Source organism: Rhea pennata, chromosome 11 (genome assembly GCF_028389875.1).
Source record: "Rhea pennata isolate bPtePen1 chromosome 11, bPtePen1.pri, whole genome shotgun sequence".
Taxonomy (NCBI): domain Eukaryota; kingdom Metazoa; phylum Chordata; class Aves; order Rheiformes; family Rheidae; genus Rhea; species Rhea pennata.
Window position 1 is genome coordinate 19879387 of NC_084673.1, and position 20326 is coordinate 19899712.

The 20326-nt window shown below is 46.3% G+C and overlaps 1 protein-coding gene across 2 annotated transcripts in view; it reads left to right on the forward strand.

Annotated features, from left to right (window-relative positions):
• PAK3 (p21 (RAC1) activated kinase 3) overlaps window positions 1-20326 on the forward strand; it is a 71631-nt gene that overhangs the window by 21351 nt on the left and 29954 nt on the right. For both annotated transcript variants that reach the window (XM_062584436.1, XM_062584437.1), the window contains exon 2: window positions 13964-14160. In XM_062584436.1, coding sequence (XP_062440420.1) covers window positions 13986-14160 — 175 coding nt within the window. In that variant the 5' untranslated portion in view covers window positions 13964-13985. The remainder of the gene's footprint in view (window positions 1-13963; window positions 14161-20326) is intronic.

The following is a 20326-nucleotide window of genomic DNA, read 5'->3' on the forward strand; positions in this document are numbered from 1 at the left end:
CCTCTGGTTTTACGAGTTTTTTATCAACAGCTTGCATTTGCCCACTGGCCTCAGAACATCTTTATTTTACATTTTCAACATTTGGTGGCATTTCTCCAGTCCGAGATTGCCTCTTATCACTGCAGCTGGCTCTGCAATCCGGCTGGAATCAAATCGGTCTTTGAGCGGCGCAGCAGCAAGCGGAGCAGCGGGATGGCTGCCCCCTCGCCGTGCAGGCGGCCGTGCTGCTTGGGGACTCTTCCTGCAGCTGGGTGAGGAGCCTCGCAAGCCGCCCCGTAAACCGGAACGGTACGTCTCGCGGGCCCTTGCCTGTTTCGCTAGGGGAGCTCTAGTGTCTCTGGAGTTGCACGGAGGCACCATGACTTTGGACAGGTTCATGGGGGGTGAGATCACGCAGCCTATCAGCTGGTTTAGTGTTCAGGCACTGAGCCTGGCAACAGCCTCTTGCTCGTTTCTCATTCTTTTCTGCCACTAAGGCATGAAAATGGAGGTGAAATTCTTTATGCGTTTCCTCCTCGAGGACAGGTCAGTGTACAGGCTCCATTCTTGCCGTGTTGAGTGTCTTTATTTCCTGGCAGTCTGGCATTTCCAGAGTTTTGATTTTCCCGCCACCCCCCGCACACACTCACTCTCACGTGCGTACCTGGCATTGCCTGTTTGCTCCGCTCCGAGGCGGGGGTGTTGTGGGCCTGTTACTCCCTTTCCCTTCCCGCCCCGCGATCCAGGCGGTTGACGCTCTGTTCTGTGCACCGTGTGCTGCTGGCTAACAGCGCGAGTAGCTGTCACCTTTCTGAAACTAAATTGGCTCTTTATTAGGTTCTTTAAAGTCTGACAGCTCTGGTGAAATAGAAACCGCCTCCCGCCTGTATTAACAGCAGAGGAGAGCCGAGTGCTTCAGAGCAGGAGCTGACCCGGGCAGACAGCGAGCGCCGTGGCCTGGTTCCCCGTGCGGGTCGCCCTCGGTGCCGGACGGGGCCGAGCGCGCTGCTGCCGGGAGGAGCGTGCTGCGAGCCGGGAGGCCGGCGCGGTGCTGCGCGGCTCCCGCGGCTTCTCCCGCGCGCAGCCGTGCGGGAGCCGGGAGCCTTGCATGGCTCAGCCCGGAGCCGGGCGCCTGGTAGCAGGCACCCGCCGTGGCGGTGCTGCCGGCGCAGCCGAGGAGCAGCCGCTCGCCGCGTGGGTGTGCGCGTGCAAACATGCCCTCTGTGGTTTCTCAGGCAGCCGGGGCTGAGGGTGCCAGGAGCAAGGCTCAGTGGGTGCCAGCCCGCTGGAGGCTGCCGCGGTGCAGCCTGGAGGGAGCTGCGAGGCTCTGCGGCTCTGTGCAACGCGGGCATGTAGACGTACCATCTTCCACCTGCTCTCCAAACTGGCTGGCCGAAGGCCAGCTCTGTCCTGGGGCCGTATCCCTGCTGCAGGCCAGGCGTGTTTGCTGAGACCCGGTGCTGGGTGGGGGCAGGGGCTGTCCTTCGTGCTGCAGCCGTCTCCTGTCCGGCCATGGCACTGTGCTCCTGTGGGCCCGCCAGACTCGGGCCCCCCGTGAGCACGTGCCTGCCTCCAAACTGCGTGCCTCCAAACCCCAAACAGAGGATGAGGACAGGTGGAGGAGCAGTAGATGCCAGTAAGATTTCCTTGGACGTCTTCTGTCCTTAGATACTGCTTCCCTGGGTTTTCCTCTCCAGTTCTCAGCCTGCTTTGCTGCTTGCGCGGTTTATAGCAGCTGTCGTTTTGTGCCTCATAAAATCCTCAATTAATTTACTTCAATTTTCTTTAAAGGCCTGAAGTTGCTGAAAGCAGGGGATGTCAAACAGTAGTCAGCTTCAGCCCATAGCAGGGTAAATGTTGATGAGCTGTTTTAAGAACAAGTTTCTTTGTGAAGCTTTTATGCCAAAAATCTGATGTGTGGCTGGCACAAAAAAAAATCTAAAAAATCTATTTTGGGTCCTGTTATTGTCCTCTTTCCTCCTCTCTTGCCTTTTTTCTTTGTTTACCTATTTCTGTGCTTTTTGATGGTTCCTTGTTTTTGGTTCTTTCTGTGACCTGATAGAAGATTGCATTGGTATCAGCTGCTACTCTGGGAGATTGTACTTTTGCAGGGATTTGCACAGAGACCTCAGGGTGCTTTAGAAACATTTGCTGAGCGACAGAGGCTCTGCCTTTTTAAAGGAGCAGTTGCAGGCAGCTCTGCATGTTCTGCACAGAGACCTTCAGTGACAGGAGATGCTGTGATGTGGGGGTGGGAACAGACTTGGCTTGGCATCGTCTGCGTGTGTCAGAAATTTGCATCCGTTTGTGCTGGTGACTTGTGGATGTGCTCCCAGGTTCTGTATACTAGGTATCTTTGGCCATGCAGAGAAGCTGAGTGGTTTGCTGCGGTGAAGAGTGGCTGGAAACAGGAAGCAAAATCCAGCAGTATGAAATTCCCACACGCTGCTGTAGGCCTGGCTTGTAGCGTTGTGGTTTCCAAAGCTAGGATGGTCCCTGCTGGCTCGGACACTTTCCATTATGTTGACGGAAGTAGGGATGTCCTTATTGCTAGATACCACCACCATCCGGGGGGATCATTTCATCCTATGCTGGACCCATGTTCTCAGTTGTGGGGGTTGCAGACTGTCTGCAAGGGGCTATGGGCAAGTGCAGAGAAGCAGCAATTGGTTCCCCCATCCTCCCCTTTATTTTTCATCTGGATGTGAAAAGATCTGTAAACTGTTTTCCTGTTGCATGGAGTCAGGCAAGAAGGCACAGAGCGCTACTCTGGAGCAAAAAAATCTTTATTTTTTGAGCACACAGATGTAATTGCTGAAGCCTGGTTTTAGAAAGTTCAAAATACTGGACCTTTGGGGTAGCTGAGAAGACAGTAGTGTGTCTCTTGCTATGTTTTCTGTGCATGTGTTTAATTTCTCCCCCGACCTACTTTATTCTAAGAATAGCATTTGCACGTTTGCTTTCCTAGCCTTCCCATCCTACCGCTCTGAAGCCAGGGTCTAGCTGGCAACAGGAAATCGGCACACACAGCAACTGCTCCATTTCCTCCTCTGCCTGCTCCAGATCCGTAATACCCCCAAGGCAGATATGCCATTACGCACGATAAGATCACTAACGTAGCAGGTGAATATTAGATATATGAGGCTAGTCAGCTGTAAATAAAAGGCCTGGTTAAGAATAAAAGGCAAAACGTTGTCCCTGGGGAAGTAAGTGGGGATTCAAATGCCTTCCTGCCCTAGTGCCCTGAAGAGGTGCTGCTGAATCTGGAACTCGTCCACCTCCTAGGCGGATACGTGTGACAACCTGGGTTCCCTGGAGGCAGTAACTGTATCCTTCCAAACAGACCGGCCTGCACTACCCCGGGGACAGATCAGTGCAGCAAGTCTTGTGATGTGGTGTTGGTCTGCCTCTCTGCTTCTGCCGTTTAGAGGCCTGGAAGTCTGTCTCATGCTCTCCTGACTACTGCACCTATGTCTCCAGCCCCTGTAGCAGTGCTGGAGACAGCCAAGAGCTTCACTTTCTTGATTTTTTTTTTCCTCCTTCCTGGAGTGGGGTTCACTTCCCATCTCTGCCTGGTGATCCTGGGGCTGCCTTGGGTTAAGTCACTTAACTGCTACTTCAACTTCCTCCTCTGTCACAGGTGTTTAAACTCTCTGGTGGTGGTTGCTGCAGCAAGTTTCCCAAATCACCTGCTGGGACTGGACTCTCTCACAGCCACTGCGTTGGCTGTTGATTTAGCCCATGTCTAGCGAGTCATGAGCGGGTGCTTCAGCTGTGGGTAGTTACCTTGGGCGCAGGCATGCCCTTCCCCTCCTGCACGCAGCACGTGAGGCACAACAGGCTCCTAGCACATCCCACGGGGACAGTATGCCCAGGAAGGGGCCATGGCCATTTCTTTGATAAATGTTGTTAGCATTATTTGGACCAGTAGTAGACTGAGGGGGTTCAGCTGCTTTGGGCTGCTTGTGTTTATCATGGCACATCTTCTGTAAGGGCGTCAAACAGAGAATAAACTGCAGAAGAGCAGAGAAAGCAGCAGCCTCTGCAGGGAGCGTGAGGAGCAGGGAGCTTGGGCCTCCCCTCTGCCCAATTCCTTCTCCCAAATTGCATTTGATTCTTTTTTTATGTAAATAAAATAAAAACACGTAATAGGCAAGGTGCCATCTGGATTATTAAAAGCAATCTTAATGCACATGCTGAAATTCAGTGGAAGTTTAGGGTGTCCACAGAATACAGTTAAGGATACTTTATATATAGGATTTTTATTAGCGAGTGTCCAGGCAAGCAGTCTCCGCTGGCTGTTGCTTGCACGGTGAGCGAGAGCACAGTGCTGAGAGCAAGCCTACATTGGCAGCCCTAGGTCTGCCAAATCCTCTGCCTGGTTCTCTGGCTCTTAGACCAGGTATAGCTGGGGTTCAGAGCTGTGCTGAAGAATGGCCAAATTCAGGTTCTTGTGCTGCTGGTTCATGGTTCCCTCAGCCTTTCCCTCGCTCCAACAGGGCAGACTGCGTGCAGGGGAGCCTGGGATGGGCCCTGGGGCTGTCCAGGTCTGTTCGCAGACCGTGCGAGCAATGGGGTTGGCAGATAGCTGTGTGTCCAAGGAAGGCCACAGCTTGTGCTCTGCGGACAGCATGGACCATTGTGTGGTGCTGTGCCTGTGAGCAGGAGATAAACCCTGCCACAAATGCATGCACTCTAAAAAGCAAAAAATGAAGGAAACCATGGTAAAGAGATTCGTGACTTGCCAAAGGCCCATGGGAGAACAGGCAATTCAGCTGGCATGTCCCGAGGCCTTGTCTGCAGCAAAAACTATGCGTTCTTTCCAGTGTGAACCACTGCCCCCTTTCGTGGTTCCAGGTGTGTTGGCATAAAGGTGCTTTGCATCTCTTCATGTAGAAAGGAAATGTGTGGTGCTAAAATAAGACACATTTGCATTGGTACAATACCACAGTATGATTTTCCCTGGGTGTAGATGAGCTGTGACTGATAGCCTGGTACATAACAGGACTTGCCTAGTTTCATCTCTAATGCAGCTTCAGCAGGTTTTTGGGAAAAGGGGTGGGATTCTTGTGCTGAATTGCAGCAATCATCTTCTCTGGCTGTACTTATGGATATCGTGTTTCCCGCCACATAAATTCAGGTGTTGTTCAAATCCTGTCAGATGAAAATTTCAGGTGTCAAGGTGCTGCTGTGCTCAAATTGGTGGTATGAGAAACCAGTCCAGATTTGGATTCTGAGGATTAGTTTGGAGACTTGTCTTTCTCCAGCTGAACTAGTATAATCAGAGCACTTCAGTTAAGCCACTTGATGATAACACTTCCTGGCATGGATGCCTCTTTCTGCTAGAAAAAGATGATGTTTGGATAGCAAAGGTTTTTTACTCTGAACTCAGGTTGACTTGCCAGCTAAGTAAGTGTCTTCAGCGTGAACCTGCAAAAAGTCCGGCAACATGGGTTATGGAGCCTGTTGGTTTACTGTGGCTGAAGAATTACTGGTTGTCGGTTGAGTTGGGCTCAGTGACTTGTCCATTTTAACTGTTAAATAAAAAGCATTAATTTAAATCTCTTCCAAGATGCTATGAGGAGAAGAGGGCCTGGGTGGACTTTATTACCACACTTAATTGACTCTTAAGTCATGGAAAGCGAGTTGCTTGTAATTGTCTCTCCATACTTAACAGTCGGTACACTGTGGGTTACCTTCTTGGACAGTGCTTTAGGTTTGACTTCAAGTTGCCAACTCAAGTTAAAACTCACATCATTTTGTCTTGCATATCTTAATCCAGATTAAGGTCATTTAATTTTTATTGATGTTGTCAGGTAGCTATTTCCAAAGAGCAGGTTTTTGTGGTTTACTTTGGCTTCTAGAGAATAAAAGTGAATCGCAGGCATGAAGTCTGAAGCAGGTATAATATGGTCCATATGGAGAATTATTTCAGTCCTGCTAAAATGGTTTGACCTCACAATCTTTTTCACACAGAAGTGTTCACGTGTAAACAAGAGCAAAGGATACGGTCCAATGCAATATGGGATATTTGAAAGCCACAGTTGATTTTAAGACATCCTTTTCTACTATGTAGAACTTCTCAGCTGTGTAAGTAAAAAGGAAAGGGGGTGAAGTGATAAGCAAGACTTTTGGCTTTTTTCCCCTCTAACACAGCAATGCCTTTTCTGGGTATTTTTTCATTATGTCTCATCAGTCAGAGGTGACTATTAACCGTTATATGAAAAAAGACTGTGGCTCCATAAAGAAGTGCTGGGATGTTTCACCCCATTTTGGTGATTTCACCTCTTCCTCTTTTAGTTCCTTCTAGAGTGCCCATTGCTCTTCTAGTCTAAGCATGTACCAGATGCAGTGGTTTGGAGCACAATCTTTTTGTTTCAAACTGTGATTCACAACATGGCAAAAACGTCCTTATAGCTGTTAGGGAGTGGGCACAAGTGAGCAGAGATGGCTGGTGGTCCTTCCAAGGCAGCCAGGAGAGTGGAAGCGCTTTACTTGTTCTCTCTGGGTGGCAGAAGTGCCCTAGTTACCCAGTTAATTTGCTGTTTTCTCCATTATCAGCGTGTAGCCCATTCTCCTTCTCCTTGTTGTTAGGACACTTTTCTGATCTAAAATGGTCACCTAGAAGTGTGTTGCTTAACACTGAAGATCAATACACTGTCAGTGTTTTCTGAAAATAATAACCAAGAGGCTGCTTGGCCTAGGGTTGCCACAACAGCTTTTTTGATAACCAAGCTTTGAGCATTCACTTATTTTCTTTATTGCCCCTTGCTCTGTTTTATTGATTTGTTTCCATTACCTGGCAGTGTGTGCATTAGGTGGTTTTGCAGTCATTTCACAGACCATCTTTGATGCTGTGATACTCATGATGCTGCAAGGTGCTTGGTATGCATCACCCATTGAAATATGCTTCCTTGCCTTGTTCTGCTGTTAGGAGGTTTAATTAATGAATGCCTGGACAGAGTTTCAATGGCCATAAAACTATCCCAAAGCTCAAAGTGGTTTAGTGAGTGGCCGGAATCCTGGCGTGGGCGCAGGTTGAACGGATTGCTTTTGTTTTGATGGGATTAAAAAACACCCACAAGGAAAATATGTTGGGCCAGGGTGTGCTCCAGGCCTCTGTCCAGCCCCAGCAAGGTGGAGAGTGGCTCTTGCTCAATCCAGTTTTCTTTCATGGTGGCTCAGTGCTACCCTCAAGCCTCAGTGTCCTTGTTGGTGTTACCTCATACGTCCAAGCACTGCTTAAGCAGAGCCCTTAAACATACACTTAGCTTTAAACATCACTGCCTTTAGTGAGTCTAACATAATCATGTGCTTTGCAGGATTGGGACCACAGCCTGAAGAGCCATGCCTCAGGGTAGAGAGAGGAAGCTAGCGGGGCTCTGGCAAACTCATGGCAAGTCCCAATACTTTTTGCGCCTGGAAAAGTGCATGTGTGTCAAGACCGTGAAGCTTTTGTAGTGGGAGCAGGTACTGGGTGTTCAGAGTCTGCAGAAGAGCAGCAAATTTCTGTCATGTGGGAAAGTGCTTAAAGCGGGTAAAATGAGGAGACACTGTGAGATGGAAATGTCAGGCGCATTTTGCAAAGTGTTGCCTATTGTTGCACTGGCAGGTGGAAAGAAATGGAGTTAGATAGGTAGAGTGAGGGTTTGAGGAAGAGAGGCTTTGTTTGCAGGTTGCCTTTTTTAGCCTTGACAAGCTCCGATACCTTGGTCCATTCTTGGGTTGAACAACTCACTTGGTGACTTTTTGGGTCTTGACAAAGAGGATTAATGATTTAAATCAGAAGAACTATCTAGTTGAATAAAACTATTAAATTAACTATTACTGCATTCACATTCCTTCTGTGTTCGTTTTCTGAGGATATTCCTGCAAATGTACTTACTGTCGAGAGTGAATTTTAAACCAGTATTAGTGAGTCACTTGGTAAAGCACTTAATGCTACAATTCATAAGAGAAACTTGATTCTCAGCCTTGTGTTTATCCAGTCTCAGAAAAGAAACAGTTTCAAATCCTTGTGACCGGGGGTAGTTTTGATTGGATACAACCTGTATTCAAAATATCCCCTGCATACAGTGAGCTGCTTATGAACGGTTAGTTCAGGGGCCAAAAGTTACTTGTAGAAAGTTTCCAAGGATAATTTTTGAATAAATGAATACATTGGAGGAAATCATAAGCTGCTTACAGGCTGTTTGCAAACAGAAACAGAGTGTACATTCATCAAAGACATTATTCAGCTCGAATAATTTGCGCAGCTCGGAGCCTGTTTACCTGCCTGCGAGGGGAATGGGGAGGCTCAGCTGGCCAGTGCTGGTGTCGGGGGAGCGCGAAGCTTGCTTGTCGTGGTTTCTCAGGCTGTAATTCCTCAGTTAGTGTGAATGTAAGCTCCGCTGCCTGTCTCCTGAGTTGTAAAAGGAAGAGGCCCAGGTGTTACTTTGCAAGGTGTGCAGGTGAAGGGCGTCCCTGACATATGCCTTTGCTCTCTGAAGCCAGGAAGCAGCTGGAGTGCCCACGGCCCCGGCGCTGTCCTGTTCTCCTTCGGCCTGGAGCATAGGTACCGCACGGGGAATAAATTCACAAGTGAATGCAACTCTCCAGGCCTTGGCAGATGCTGACTGTGGCCCTTTTTATCAAAAGCCGTCAGTATAATGTTTTAACTTAACCAGGTTCTGTGGGGAAGCCTCCAAACGTCTCACAAAGTGGTGAAACCATGACTGCATCTATTCTGTATAACTAACCAGCTGTACTTCCCCATGAATTGTAAGAAGACTGCAAATACACATGCAGATGCAGAAAAACAGATGCAATCCTTCTGCACCTGGCCTTCAAAGTACTGTATAAATACCTTCAAATAGAGCTTAACAAACAGAGTATCTCAGTCCTCAACAGTGAGAAAGGATCCTTCTCAGTTACAGCACCATTGATTTCTGGGAAATGGACAAGTCTCTCTGGGAGCAGAATTTGGCCCATATAACTGAGTAATAAAATATCTTTTGGAGGAAGTATATTTATAAACAAAGAGCTCTGTGAAAAAAGAGCACTGCATCTTCAAGTTACGTTTGCAAAGCGGCTGCCTGAAAATTGGCATGGCTCCTTCCGATCAAAGGATCTTAGAAAGAGTTTTGCTGCATCACAAGCTGCAATAGTATCTCTGAGGCTTTGAAAATGAACACCAGTGTCTCTGAAAACAGGAAGCTCTTTGTGAGTTTTAATTGGAACCAGTCAGGTCTGAATGCTGCAGTCTTTAAAATAACGTGACTAACCTAAGAAAGCTATTCAAGATCTATCTACAAACAGTATTCCCCAGGTGCACACAGGTGAAGAGCTGATGGGGATAAAGGCTTTGCCTGAGATTCTGCTCTGAACTTGAACTGAATTGAACCATTTTTTTGCATGTGTGTTGTTTTGAAGACATTTGAGTGCTTTATGTATCTTCCTTTCCTTTCCTTTCCCGAGCTTGGCAAGAACTAGGTGCAAAAATATTATAAGGTGGGCTTTTGCAAAGGGGGGATTGAGTCATGGAGAAGCTGAATGCCATGTTTTTAAAGTTAATGTTTGTCTTTATACTTATGAAGTTGATGATTGGAAGAGGTGAGGAAAAGGGAAGGGACATGGCGTTTTTGTTTCTATTACAGGGGCGTGCGTTCCATAGCCCTGGGATAGTCGTGTGGAGGCAACTGACCTGGCTGAGAAGTCACTTTTGCCTTTTGCGACTTGGCAGCGACGCCTTGGCTGGTGTGCTTGAATACACTTTTGTTGCTCTAAGTACAATAGGCTCTTTCCTTAAATAATCCCTAAAAGCCAATGTATGTTGAAAGGAATTTTCTCTGGGAGTAGGTATCAGGTATCTGTCCTTTTTGTTGCAATCTTGTTAAAATTTTATCAGTTTAAATAGAGCTACCAGTGTGGCCTGGACCACACTAATGGGATCTTGGAAGACTGAGGTAAGAAAATCCTGTTGATGGTGCGCTCCATCCTGGTGGTGAGCACAGCGTAGCCTCTTCCAAAAGCTGTCCCTGATGACAGGCTGGGCGGCTCCCACAGCTCTGGCGTGATACAGTTTTCAGGGGATTGCTGATAGCTGTATTGTAGCAGTGCTCAGGGATGGGGTGCAGTGTATTTAATGCTTTAGTAGCGCAAAGTTTTCCTGGTTCTGATCTCTGCTGCAGAGTTGTGTTCTGCGATCTCAGGTCTCATTTTTTAAAATTTACTCTCTAGCCCTCAGGGCTGCAGGAAGGTTCTGAAAAATGTGACATGAGTGTAAAGCAGTACCGTGCTGTGTCCCTGAGTTTGCAAAACTCATGGAATATTAGCCTCAAGATCCTGGAACGGCTCCTCTTTATCTTCCGGAAGTGGACTATGGACTTTGCAGACCTTTGGCCACGGGATATGCTACTTTCCTCAAACTCAGCATCAAACTCCTAGGATTTCTGATGATGATGCAGGTGGGAGCTGAGGGGTTTTTTTTCCCCTTTATCTTGTTGAGGAACTTACTTTGAGTGGCCTCCTCAGAAGAAGGCCTCCGCTGGGCTGTGCACTTCTTGCAGTGTCATGTAGAAAACTAGCCAGTGTGGAGGCAGAAGCTCGGGAGTTCACGTTGTGCATAGGAATGCAGGTTCTGTGATTCTTTCTGTCTAAGAGGGAATGCAGCCATCAGCACCTCGCTCGCTGAGTTGGGTCGCTGGACAGGAGTGAGGCCACCTGGGAGCCGCCCAGGAGGCAGAGCAAGAGCTCATGAAACCGATGTGTATTTTGAATGGAGAGACTTGTGTATATGCAAGTTGAAGGTATATGGAGGACATGAGGAATGTTTAATGAGGGGTGTTTAATAAGGAAGGGGTGTTTAATGAGAAAGTAGGTGTCATTTCCAGGCATGGAAAAAGGACATGAATCCCTTCTTATAATCAAGGGGCTGAATGCACCATTTTGGTATGCATTTCCTAGGAATACTTGGTCGCATGCTTGCTTATTTGTCAGATGATAAGAGCAAATTGTTTTGAAAAGTAAAGTCCAAAGAATGAAAATCTAAGTAAAATTCACATTTATAAAAAATGAAGGTATTCAGCTTTTGACCTTCTAATCTTGTCAGCATCTCTTTAATAAATAAAAAAAAAAGAGAGGGGGAAGACTTTGACTGAGGATGTGAATGTGGCAGAATTGCTTCCAATAAATGGGAGGAGGTTTGGGATAGAGGCGTTCAGAGCAGAATAAGAATTGCAGTATAAGGCCTCATTATTGTCACAGCAAAGAGTGGCCCCAGGGTAGAATTTAATGTGGGTTATCGTGCTGTTGACGCTCCTCTGCAATATAAATCTAAAGTATTTGTGAGCTGAATATATCTCATTGGCCCTCCATTATTTGCAGGTTTTGTCCCAGTTAAAGTTGGAGTGAATCAGTGCAAAATGCTCAATTCTGAAGTTATGTGTGACAGTGAATGTTCTTTTGTCATTATGCAGTGGTACATAAAAATGCTCAAAATTAGAGTGATAGGAGTGTAGATGGACTCTGAGCAGGAAAACCATAAATTGCAAGTCTCTCAGTGTGTATTGCCTTGCGGTTTGCTTTAGGTTTCCTTTAGACCGGTTTTAGGAAGTTAATATCAACCGTTAGACCTATCTCCCCCTGCTTTTTTTTTTTTTTCTTCTTTTTTGGCTTCGAAGTGAATAAAAGAGCTTTGTACGGTTCTTGAAACTGAGCCTGAAGCAGCCCTGAACAAAATATAGTGTTCCTTTCAAGATCTTGGAAATAATTACATCATAGGCAAATTGGGCCAGAAGCCGTTAATGGTATCCTTTGTGGAAGGAGGCGCCCCGGGAGGCCCGCCGGCGTTGGCCGCAGCTGGCCGCGGCGGGAGGCGGGGGCGTCCCGGCGCAGGGGTGACCGCCCGGCTCTCCGAGGGGCTCGCGGGCCTGGGGGGGGCGTGGAGAAGATGGAGAAGGCGCGCGCCCTCCCCGCGGGGACCCTTGCGGCGCGGCGGCCGGGCGCCGGGCAGGCGTTTGCCCGAGCGCTGACGTCTTCCCAAGGATCGAAAGCGGCTTCGAGCCCGAGAGCTGCGCCGGTGCCCGGCAGGCTCGGCGGCGGGAGCCGCGAAGCTCCCGGCCGCGCCGCGCCGCGAGGCCTCCCCCCGGGGACGCCGAGGGCTGGTGCTGGTCCCGGCGGCCAGAAAGCCCATCGTGGTGGAGCCCGACGGGCTCCCGCCTCGTCGGCCCGCGCCGGGCTGAGAGGAGCCCAGCTCGGCAGCGGCGCGAGGCGGAGCCGTGCCCGCCCGTGTCCGGCAGCGTTCTTACCGCGAGGCTTTGAGTCTCAAACCTGTCAGTCGCGGGCTGCGTTTGGATTAAATTAAAAGCATAAATGCTGTAATAAAACGAAGGCGACGGTCATTTTCTGTGTGGTCATTTTAAAACCATAACAAACCTTCCTGAAAAATGTAGTCTAGAGTGAGTGAACGCTCTGCATTTTTCAACGGGTCATTTAGTCAACGGGTCTAGATGGAGGGCGTTCTCAATTAAGGCCGTGTGGACTTGGTTATCCCCTAACAACACATCAGCTGGAAATCCTGGCAAAATTTCAGCTATATCAGAGTAAATGCAATCGTAGGAAGCTTTAACCGCAGCCGACAAACGCGCGCGTGGCAGCTTTGCCTAGGCGAGTGCAGCAGTGCTCTTACTAGCTGCACTTCAGGACCTTATTGTATAAGTGACAGTCACCAGTTTCGGCTCATGCTTTGAAGGGAATCACGACTTTCACAGCTAAAAAACAAGTTGAATCATTGTAAATTTAAGAAAATAGCTGATGGCTGTAATAACTTGTGTTATCTGTGAATCAGCACAAGGAGGGATCCATAACGCATGCATAGTGGTCTGCATATGCCTGCCTTAAATGGAGCTGCATTCATTGCAGAGGGGTGGGAAGGAGAGGTGCTTGTAGAATTGTAACCTTTAAAAATATGTAATATAGCCCACATCACATCTGATCTGTTTGAAGTCATACTCTATTTTCAGGTTTTAAATCAATCGGAGTTCATTTTCCCAAGCGTTGCTTGTTTGTTATACTAGCTGGATAATCCAGACTTGAATTTTAAGGTTTAAGATGCACTAGAGAGGTTGGGAGTTTCAGAAGGCTTGCCCCACTTACTTAGGCAAGTTGTATAATAAACCTAGGTATTCTTTCCTTAGATCAATACAACTGATCTCATTACTGGAAAAATATTATGAGAACAACTCAAAATTCTCACTACTGCTATAGGAAGGCCAGCAAAGGACTATTCACGTCCATCCCTTGGTACTGTACCAGTGCCAATCCGATACTCAAAGCTGTGCCACAAACACTGCTGTGGTACCAAACCTATGCGGTAACAGGACAGGAGGAGGAAGACTAGAAGCATTTTCAGGATATGATTATTTTTCTAATTTGATTTTGATTGATTTTGAAGCAAACATTGTTTGCTTTTTATGTGCAAAAATATTTTTAATTGGTTCCTCTGAAAAATTTTCCTCTGGGAAGCTGGTTCCTTTTGAAGCCCCATGCTCCTAGGGGTAAACCCTCTGCAAGCATAAAGCCAGGAAGGGACAGAGATGCTAATCCTTGTTATATCCCAGCCCAGAGTGTTTTTTACATCATAAAAATGGTACATTAGGGTCCCAGGTGGTTTTAGTAAATCATTTAAGTTTTATTTTGGAAGTCTGGTGTTGGTTTTAGAGGAAGATCTGGTTTATAAACAGCTACAGGAAAAAACAAGTTGCTAATATAATTTTAAAAAGCCTTCGGTGGGGATAAAAGCCCTTTATTTTAATAGTGGTTCAGTGATCACTATTTAGGAATTATTTATAGCATCCAGCAGTACCTTACTCAAAGCAAACTCCTAATAGACAGGCCTCCTAATTCCTCCAGAAGGCTTTTCTTGCGCTCTTTCCTCTCCCTGCCAGGACACCAGCCTTGGTGGCCTCAATTGACAGGCATGCTTTTTCTGTTCTGCTCTTTGCAGGAGGCTGTGAGGGCTGCTGAAGATGTCCGATAGTCTGGATATTGAAGAGAAACCTCCAGCCCCGCCGTTGAGAATGAACAGCAACAATCGCGATTCTTCAGCACTAAACCACAGTTCAAAACCGCTCCCCATGGCCCCTGAGGAGAAGAACAAGAAAGCCAGGCTTCGCTCCATCTTCCCGGGAGGAGGGGATAAAAGTAACGTATCAGCAGTACAAATGGGCTACATCCTTGTCGTATTTTCTATCAGTTGCTGGTTAAGCGTTTACTTTCTGCCTCTGTTTTCTTTCTGTTTCAGTTGCTGAACATGGTAATTAAAGTCCTTGCAAAGCCTTCTGTTCCAATTACTCTAGTACCCTATTTTAAAAAAAAGAGGAGGTGCTTAGTCAGTTACTTTCTTGTACTTGAGAAGCCAATAAGACATGTGCACACTTTGTGTGGCTTGTATTTTTAAAATACTTTTACAGTTAAGATGGGGAATCCTTTTCTTTGGATTTTGCTTTGCATTTGCAGTGAAACCAGAGAGATGCGATTGCATATTTTTGGAATTGCAGTTGCAGAACTACGAAAGCAACATGCCTGACCCTTTTTTTAATGCATTTGCATCACAGGAATGGGAGCAAGGCTCTTCTTGCTTGTTGCTTTTATAGTGATGGTGGACACAGAATGGCTTGTTTTAAAACCTGTTGAGTGTGGTTACAGTAAAAGAGTCTTGGATTTCTAAACATGCAGGAAACAGCATTTCAGTTGCATTCTTTGAAATGCATTTGCAGAAATGAATGTGTCTTAATTAGGGCATTTGCAGAACTAAGGAAACTATAGTCTTTCTTTTTCAGTGCCATGGGACTTAATGGGATCCATACATGAGTGCTGAGGGGTCTGGCCAGTGTTGTTGTCAGGCCTCTCTTAATTGTCTTTGAAAAGTCATGGTGATCAGGGGAGGTTGCTGAGAACTGGAAGAGAGCAAATATCACTCCTATCTGCAAGAAGGAGAATCCAGGGAACTACAGGCTGGCTGCTCAGCCTCACCTCAGACCCTGGGATGGAGAAAATCTTCCTGGAAAACATTTCCAAACACGTGAAGGACAAGAAGGTGATTGAGAGTAGTCAGCATGGATTTATGAAAGGGAACTTGTGCTTAACCAACCTAATAGCGTTCTACAATGAAATGACTAGCTTGATGGATAAGGGGAGAGTAGTGGATGCTGTTTTTTTCAACTTTAGTAAGGTGTTTGACGCTGTCTCCTGTAGCATCCTCATAGACCAACTGTTGAAGTACAGGCTAGATGAAGGGACAACAAGGTGAACTGAAAACTGACTGAACTGCTGGGCTTAATGGGTTGTGATCAGTGGCATGATGTCCAGCTGGAGGCCAGTCATTAGTGGAGCATCCCAGGCATTGATACCAGCTTCATTGCTGTTCAGCGTCTTCATTAATGACCTGGATGGTGGGATGGAGTGTACCCTCAGCAGGTTTGCAGATGATACCCCCTTAAAAAAAAAAAAAGGCAAAATAACTCGGAGGAGTGGCTGATAAATTGGATGGTTATGCCACCATTAACAGGAACCTTGACAGGCTGGAGAGATGAACTAACAGGAGCCTCGTGAAGTTCAACAATGGGAAATGTAAAGTCTTGCAGCTGGGGAGGAATAATCCCATGCACCAGACTGGCTGGGGGCCACCTGGCTGGAAAGCAACTTCTCAGAAAAAGACCTGGAAATCCTGCTGGACAGCAAGCTGACCTCGAACCAGCAATGTGGCCCCACGGCAAAGAAAGCCAACAGCGTCCTGGGCTGCATTAGGCAAAGCATTGCCAGCAGGTCAAGGGAGACACATCTGGAGTGTTGTGTCCAGTTCAAGAGAGACATGGAGCTACTGGAACAAGTCTGGCAAAGGACCACTAAGATGATTAAGGGATTGGAGCATCTGTCATACGAGGAGACTGAGAAAGCTGGAATTGTTTAGCCTGGAGAAGAGAAGGCCCAGTAGGAATCTTTCTAATGTGTAAGGATACCTGATGAGAGGGTGTAAAGAAGACAGAGCCAGATTCTTCTTTTGTTACTCAGTGACAGCCAAAAGGCAATGGGCATAAACTGAAAACCAAGAAATTCTGTTTAAACATAACCCTTTTTTATTTCAAAGGTGATTAAGCACTGGAATAGATTTCCCAAAGTGGTTGTGGAGCCTCCATCCTTGAAGATGCTCAGAATCTGACTGGGCACAGTCCTGGACAACCTGTTCTAGCTGCTCCTGCTTTGAGCAGGAAAGTTGGACTAGGTGATCTCCAAATGTTCCTGCCAACTTCAACAATTCTGTTATTCTGTGGCAATTAGCACAAGAAGCTGTGTTGTCTTATTGGAACTGTACTCACATCTGCAGATGAAGACAGAGATGGGTCCTTGCATTAAGGCAGAGCAGGAAGTAGGGTATATTTGTGTAAGACTGCTGTGTCAAAGGACTTTTTCTGTCAGGACTAGAAAACAAGTGGCTGGGAGAGGGGGAGGAGGAGCAGGAGGATGTACTGGGATGTGGGAAACAAAAAACAATGGGAATAAGATGAGGAGGAGAGATCAGCAGGAAGAAAGGAAATTGTAGCACAAAGGGAAAATCCTGATCCCTGTCCCCTCTTGTAATGGAGACAGTATCTATCCTGCTGCTGCCCTTTGTGTGCATTGGTGTCCCTCCAAGGAGGGGTCAGGAACATGGCCCATCCCTCTGAGCTATGGCTCACCCTGTGCTGCTTGACCAGCTGGATGAGGAATCTTTTTTGGAAGGCATGTGGTAATGTTAGAGGGCATTTGGCACTCAGAGCTCCTCACCAGCAGTAGAAGGCACAATTTGAGTCTCAGTCCTCTTCTCAGCCAGTGGCAGTCCTGATGGCTTCTCTCATGGAAAGGCTGTGACCGGATGGGCCCATCCCTCAGGCAGATCTCGCCGGTTAACTCTGTGGAGTGCTTCCCTGAATATCCCCTTCAGGGAACAAAATTAATTTTCAGTTAGTTCTTTTTAAAGGCCAAAATTAAAATCTCTCCCGGCTCCTTGAATTCCTAGAATGACTTGGGTCACTTCTTTCTCTGTCTGACAGCAAAATGGTATCATCTGTCTCTCTAGGGAACATTTTTGAAGCAGAAGGTGCTGTATGAAACATGCATGCGGAAAGAGGGAGATCCAGAAACAACCCCTCCTGGAAATGATCAGTGACATTAAAGATGGATGTAATTTAACTATCAGTCAGAGCAATCTTGGGCAGCATAGAAGTATCATGATTTTAAATGCGACTGTGAGGAAAAGTAAGCTAAGATTTATAGCTTAATTTTATTGGGTGAAATAATAAATGGAGGAAATTTAACTTGGCTGGCTGAGCCCCTTGAGGTGGATTCATCTCATGGCTGGCTTGTAGGTCAGCGTATCAGCTGGCTTGTCCATGCTTCACAGACTCAGTGACACATTTCTGAGAGTCCTGCTTATAAAAACAAAAGATGATTAATCTGACTGTTCTCATCTAGTGCAATGTTTTGCAGCATCATAGATTTATTTTAGTAGTCCAGTACTGGAGCCAGTAAACAGATTGTGAAGAAAACACCATGACAGGATGTTTCTGCCCCAAACTGCAGCGACTTGATTCTTTCGTTTATTCACTAGCTGCAAGGTGTGCAAGGATGGATGTGCTCGCTCAAAAGCAAGATGTTTGTGGGGACAGCTGCTCTCAGGGACCAGGACTGTTTTGCAGCACTCCCCTATCTGAGTGTAGTATCTTGGTTTTTCAGTTAGGGTTGGAGTACTTCTGTGTTTAAGACCCTGCTTTGGTAGGCTGCTCATAGTTGTGTAAGGTCATTCTGTGCCTCTATAGTCCAAACAAGCCACTTCGAACATTGGTGGCCTACTCTTTCCCAGAGTGCCGGGCCTCCTCACGTTTCTTGGTACAGGAGCCAAGGCAGAGCTACTGAAATGCTTGTTCGGTGGCACACGGGAAATCTCTGCAGAACAAGGGGTTGAATCAGTTCTCCCACAGTCTGTGCTGTAGCTGTAAATTGGCTGTCCTTCCTCTGAGGTGATGATGGTGGTGGTAGCCACAGGGGAGCTCGTAGCATTAGTATTTCTTTTAAGAGCAGTACTGTTACCTCAGGAGAATTGAGAGCAGGAAGAAACGGCTTGAATTCTTCCAGTTGTTTGGATACAGCCTTGTTCTTCTTTCGTTGAACTGCCTGTAATTACTGTGCTGTAAACTAAATTAATATCGTATGTGAACTGGTGGCTCCACAGAGATGCTGTAGAACATTCAACTTAAAGGAGTGAGAGGGGAGCAGGCCCCTAAGGGTCAGGCGCTCCTTTCAGCTGAAGAGCTACATCCATATTAAGGTTATGGGGTTAATGATATCAAGCCCAATGAAGTTGTTTTAGATTTAGCTCTAGATAGGAGCAGGGTCTGACTATTAGTCGTCTAATTGCCTCCTATACCTAAAATCAAAAAAGAGAGGGATGGAGAAAATCCTGAGGGGTTAAGGAGTATGGAGGAGAAAAAAAAGAACTGGATGCTGGGGCAGGGTGGGAGGGACAGAACAGGAAGGAGGATGGGAGGAGAAGTGGAGGGACATGAGGAGATGGAAGAACAAGTGGGATGAGTTGAAAGGAGGAGAGCAAGCAGGAGTTTAAACCATTGCTTCTTTTCGGGGGGAAAAGTTGCCACTTCTGAGTCATGCTTCAGAAGAGTCAGACCTTCACATTACTTGGCTAATTTATGTAACACAGAAGTAACTTGGGTTGCAGGGCATAGACAGAGATGTATAAGTGTTTAGATGCAGGGGTGTTACAAAGAGGCATTTAATTTCATATTTGATTTACGTTTTATCAGTGTGTTTTGGACTGTAGGTGTTACACATGCAAGCTGTGGCAGAGATCCATGAAGCAGAAGAGCTTGAGGAATGAGCTAGAATGCTTGTCCTCTAGCAGGAATGGCCTGGAAAGGACAAGTGCCATTTTTGATGGAACATTTTATGTAACACCTTATTTCACTTATAGATTTAACTATTGCTTTAAACTGTGTTTCATGACACTTTAAATCTGATTTTCACTGCATTCGCCCACAAATGAAAAGATAGGAGAAGCCAGTTTTGTTATCTACAATAAAAAGTTATATCTGCTGAAAGGAGATGGCATCTTGTTACTGGCAACATCTATCTTGAAAATTAAAGCAACAGCACCTTAGAGGAAAAAGGCCTTGTGTTCATATTTAACACATTGCTACTGTCTCTGTCAGATGCCCAATGAAAATAATTCATCAATTAACATCATGTAGGGGTTTGGAGTACAGGCAAAGGTGACAGTTAATTATTCAGTGAGGATAGATGTGACAATGCAGAGAAAGAATTAGAAATGTCCAAAATACTCTGGACTTTAATTATGAAGGGCAGAGCATCTTGCAACTAAGGGAGGCTGTAAGGTAGAAGAAGAAAAATGTGCAGAGAGGGTTTCCTCTAATATACAGTAAAGCGCTACTTATGCCTGATGGAGCTGCTGTCTGTGAAGAACGACCCAGGCTGTGGGTGATGCAGGTCCATGCAGTAAGTTCTGCCTTTGCATGAGACCCCTAGATAAACTCATGAAGTTGGCAAACATAACACTAAAACACCTAATGAAAATGTAAATTATTAATTAAGTTTGTGAGCATAATGCTGTTTGTAAGAAGGCTGATGTGCCAGAAAATGGATTTCACTGTGCTCCTGCCATAAAATGGCTTTCACTGTGCTCCACTCTGCTTGGGTATTGGTAGAACAAGAAAACTTGCATGTGAAGAAAGACACAAAAAATTGTCTCCATCCAGTCATTTTTAATGTGTGTGATAGTTGTGAATGCTGCAGCTAGGCAATGTAGAAACTGAGCTATTGCTCCTTACTCTCCTGCTGGTGTGTAACTATAACGTGTATGCATTTTCCCATTATTATTGATAAATGGCAATTCACTCACATCTAGAGATCCTAATGTGGGGCCCTGCTGTGATGGGCACCATACGAACCTCTCGTGTATCTCTGGAGCTCTCACAGATATTAGTGTGAAGCTGTGTCACATCAGATCTGCAGAATCAGCCTGCTCAGGACCATGATGAGGATATGTAAATCAAATTCACATTTAACTAATAGGAAGGGGAACAGGGGAAAGATGGGATCCTGAGGTGCAGAGTGTGCAGTTCAAAGAGTGGCAGTGATATAATTTTGTTTGCATTCAACATGAGCATTTTATGTGTGCCTTATTTCCTGAATTTGTAGTAACAGCTTTCATATACTGCAAATGGGCATTTAAATATTTGTTCTGTTCCTTTCATTAACATGTATTTTTTCCACTGAAATGACAAATGTATTTGGTAGG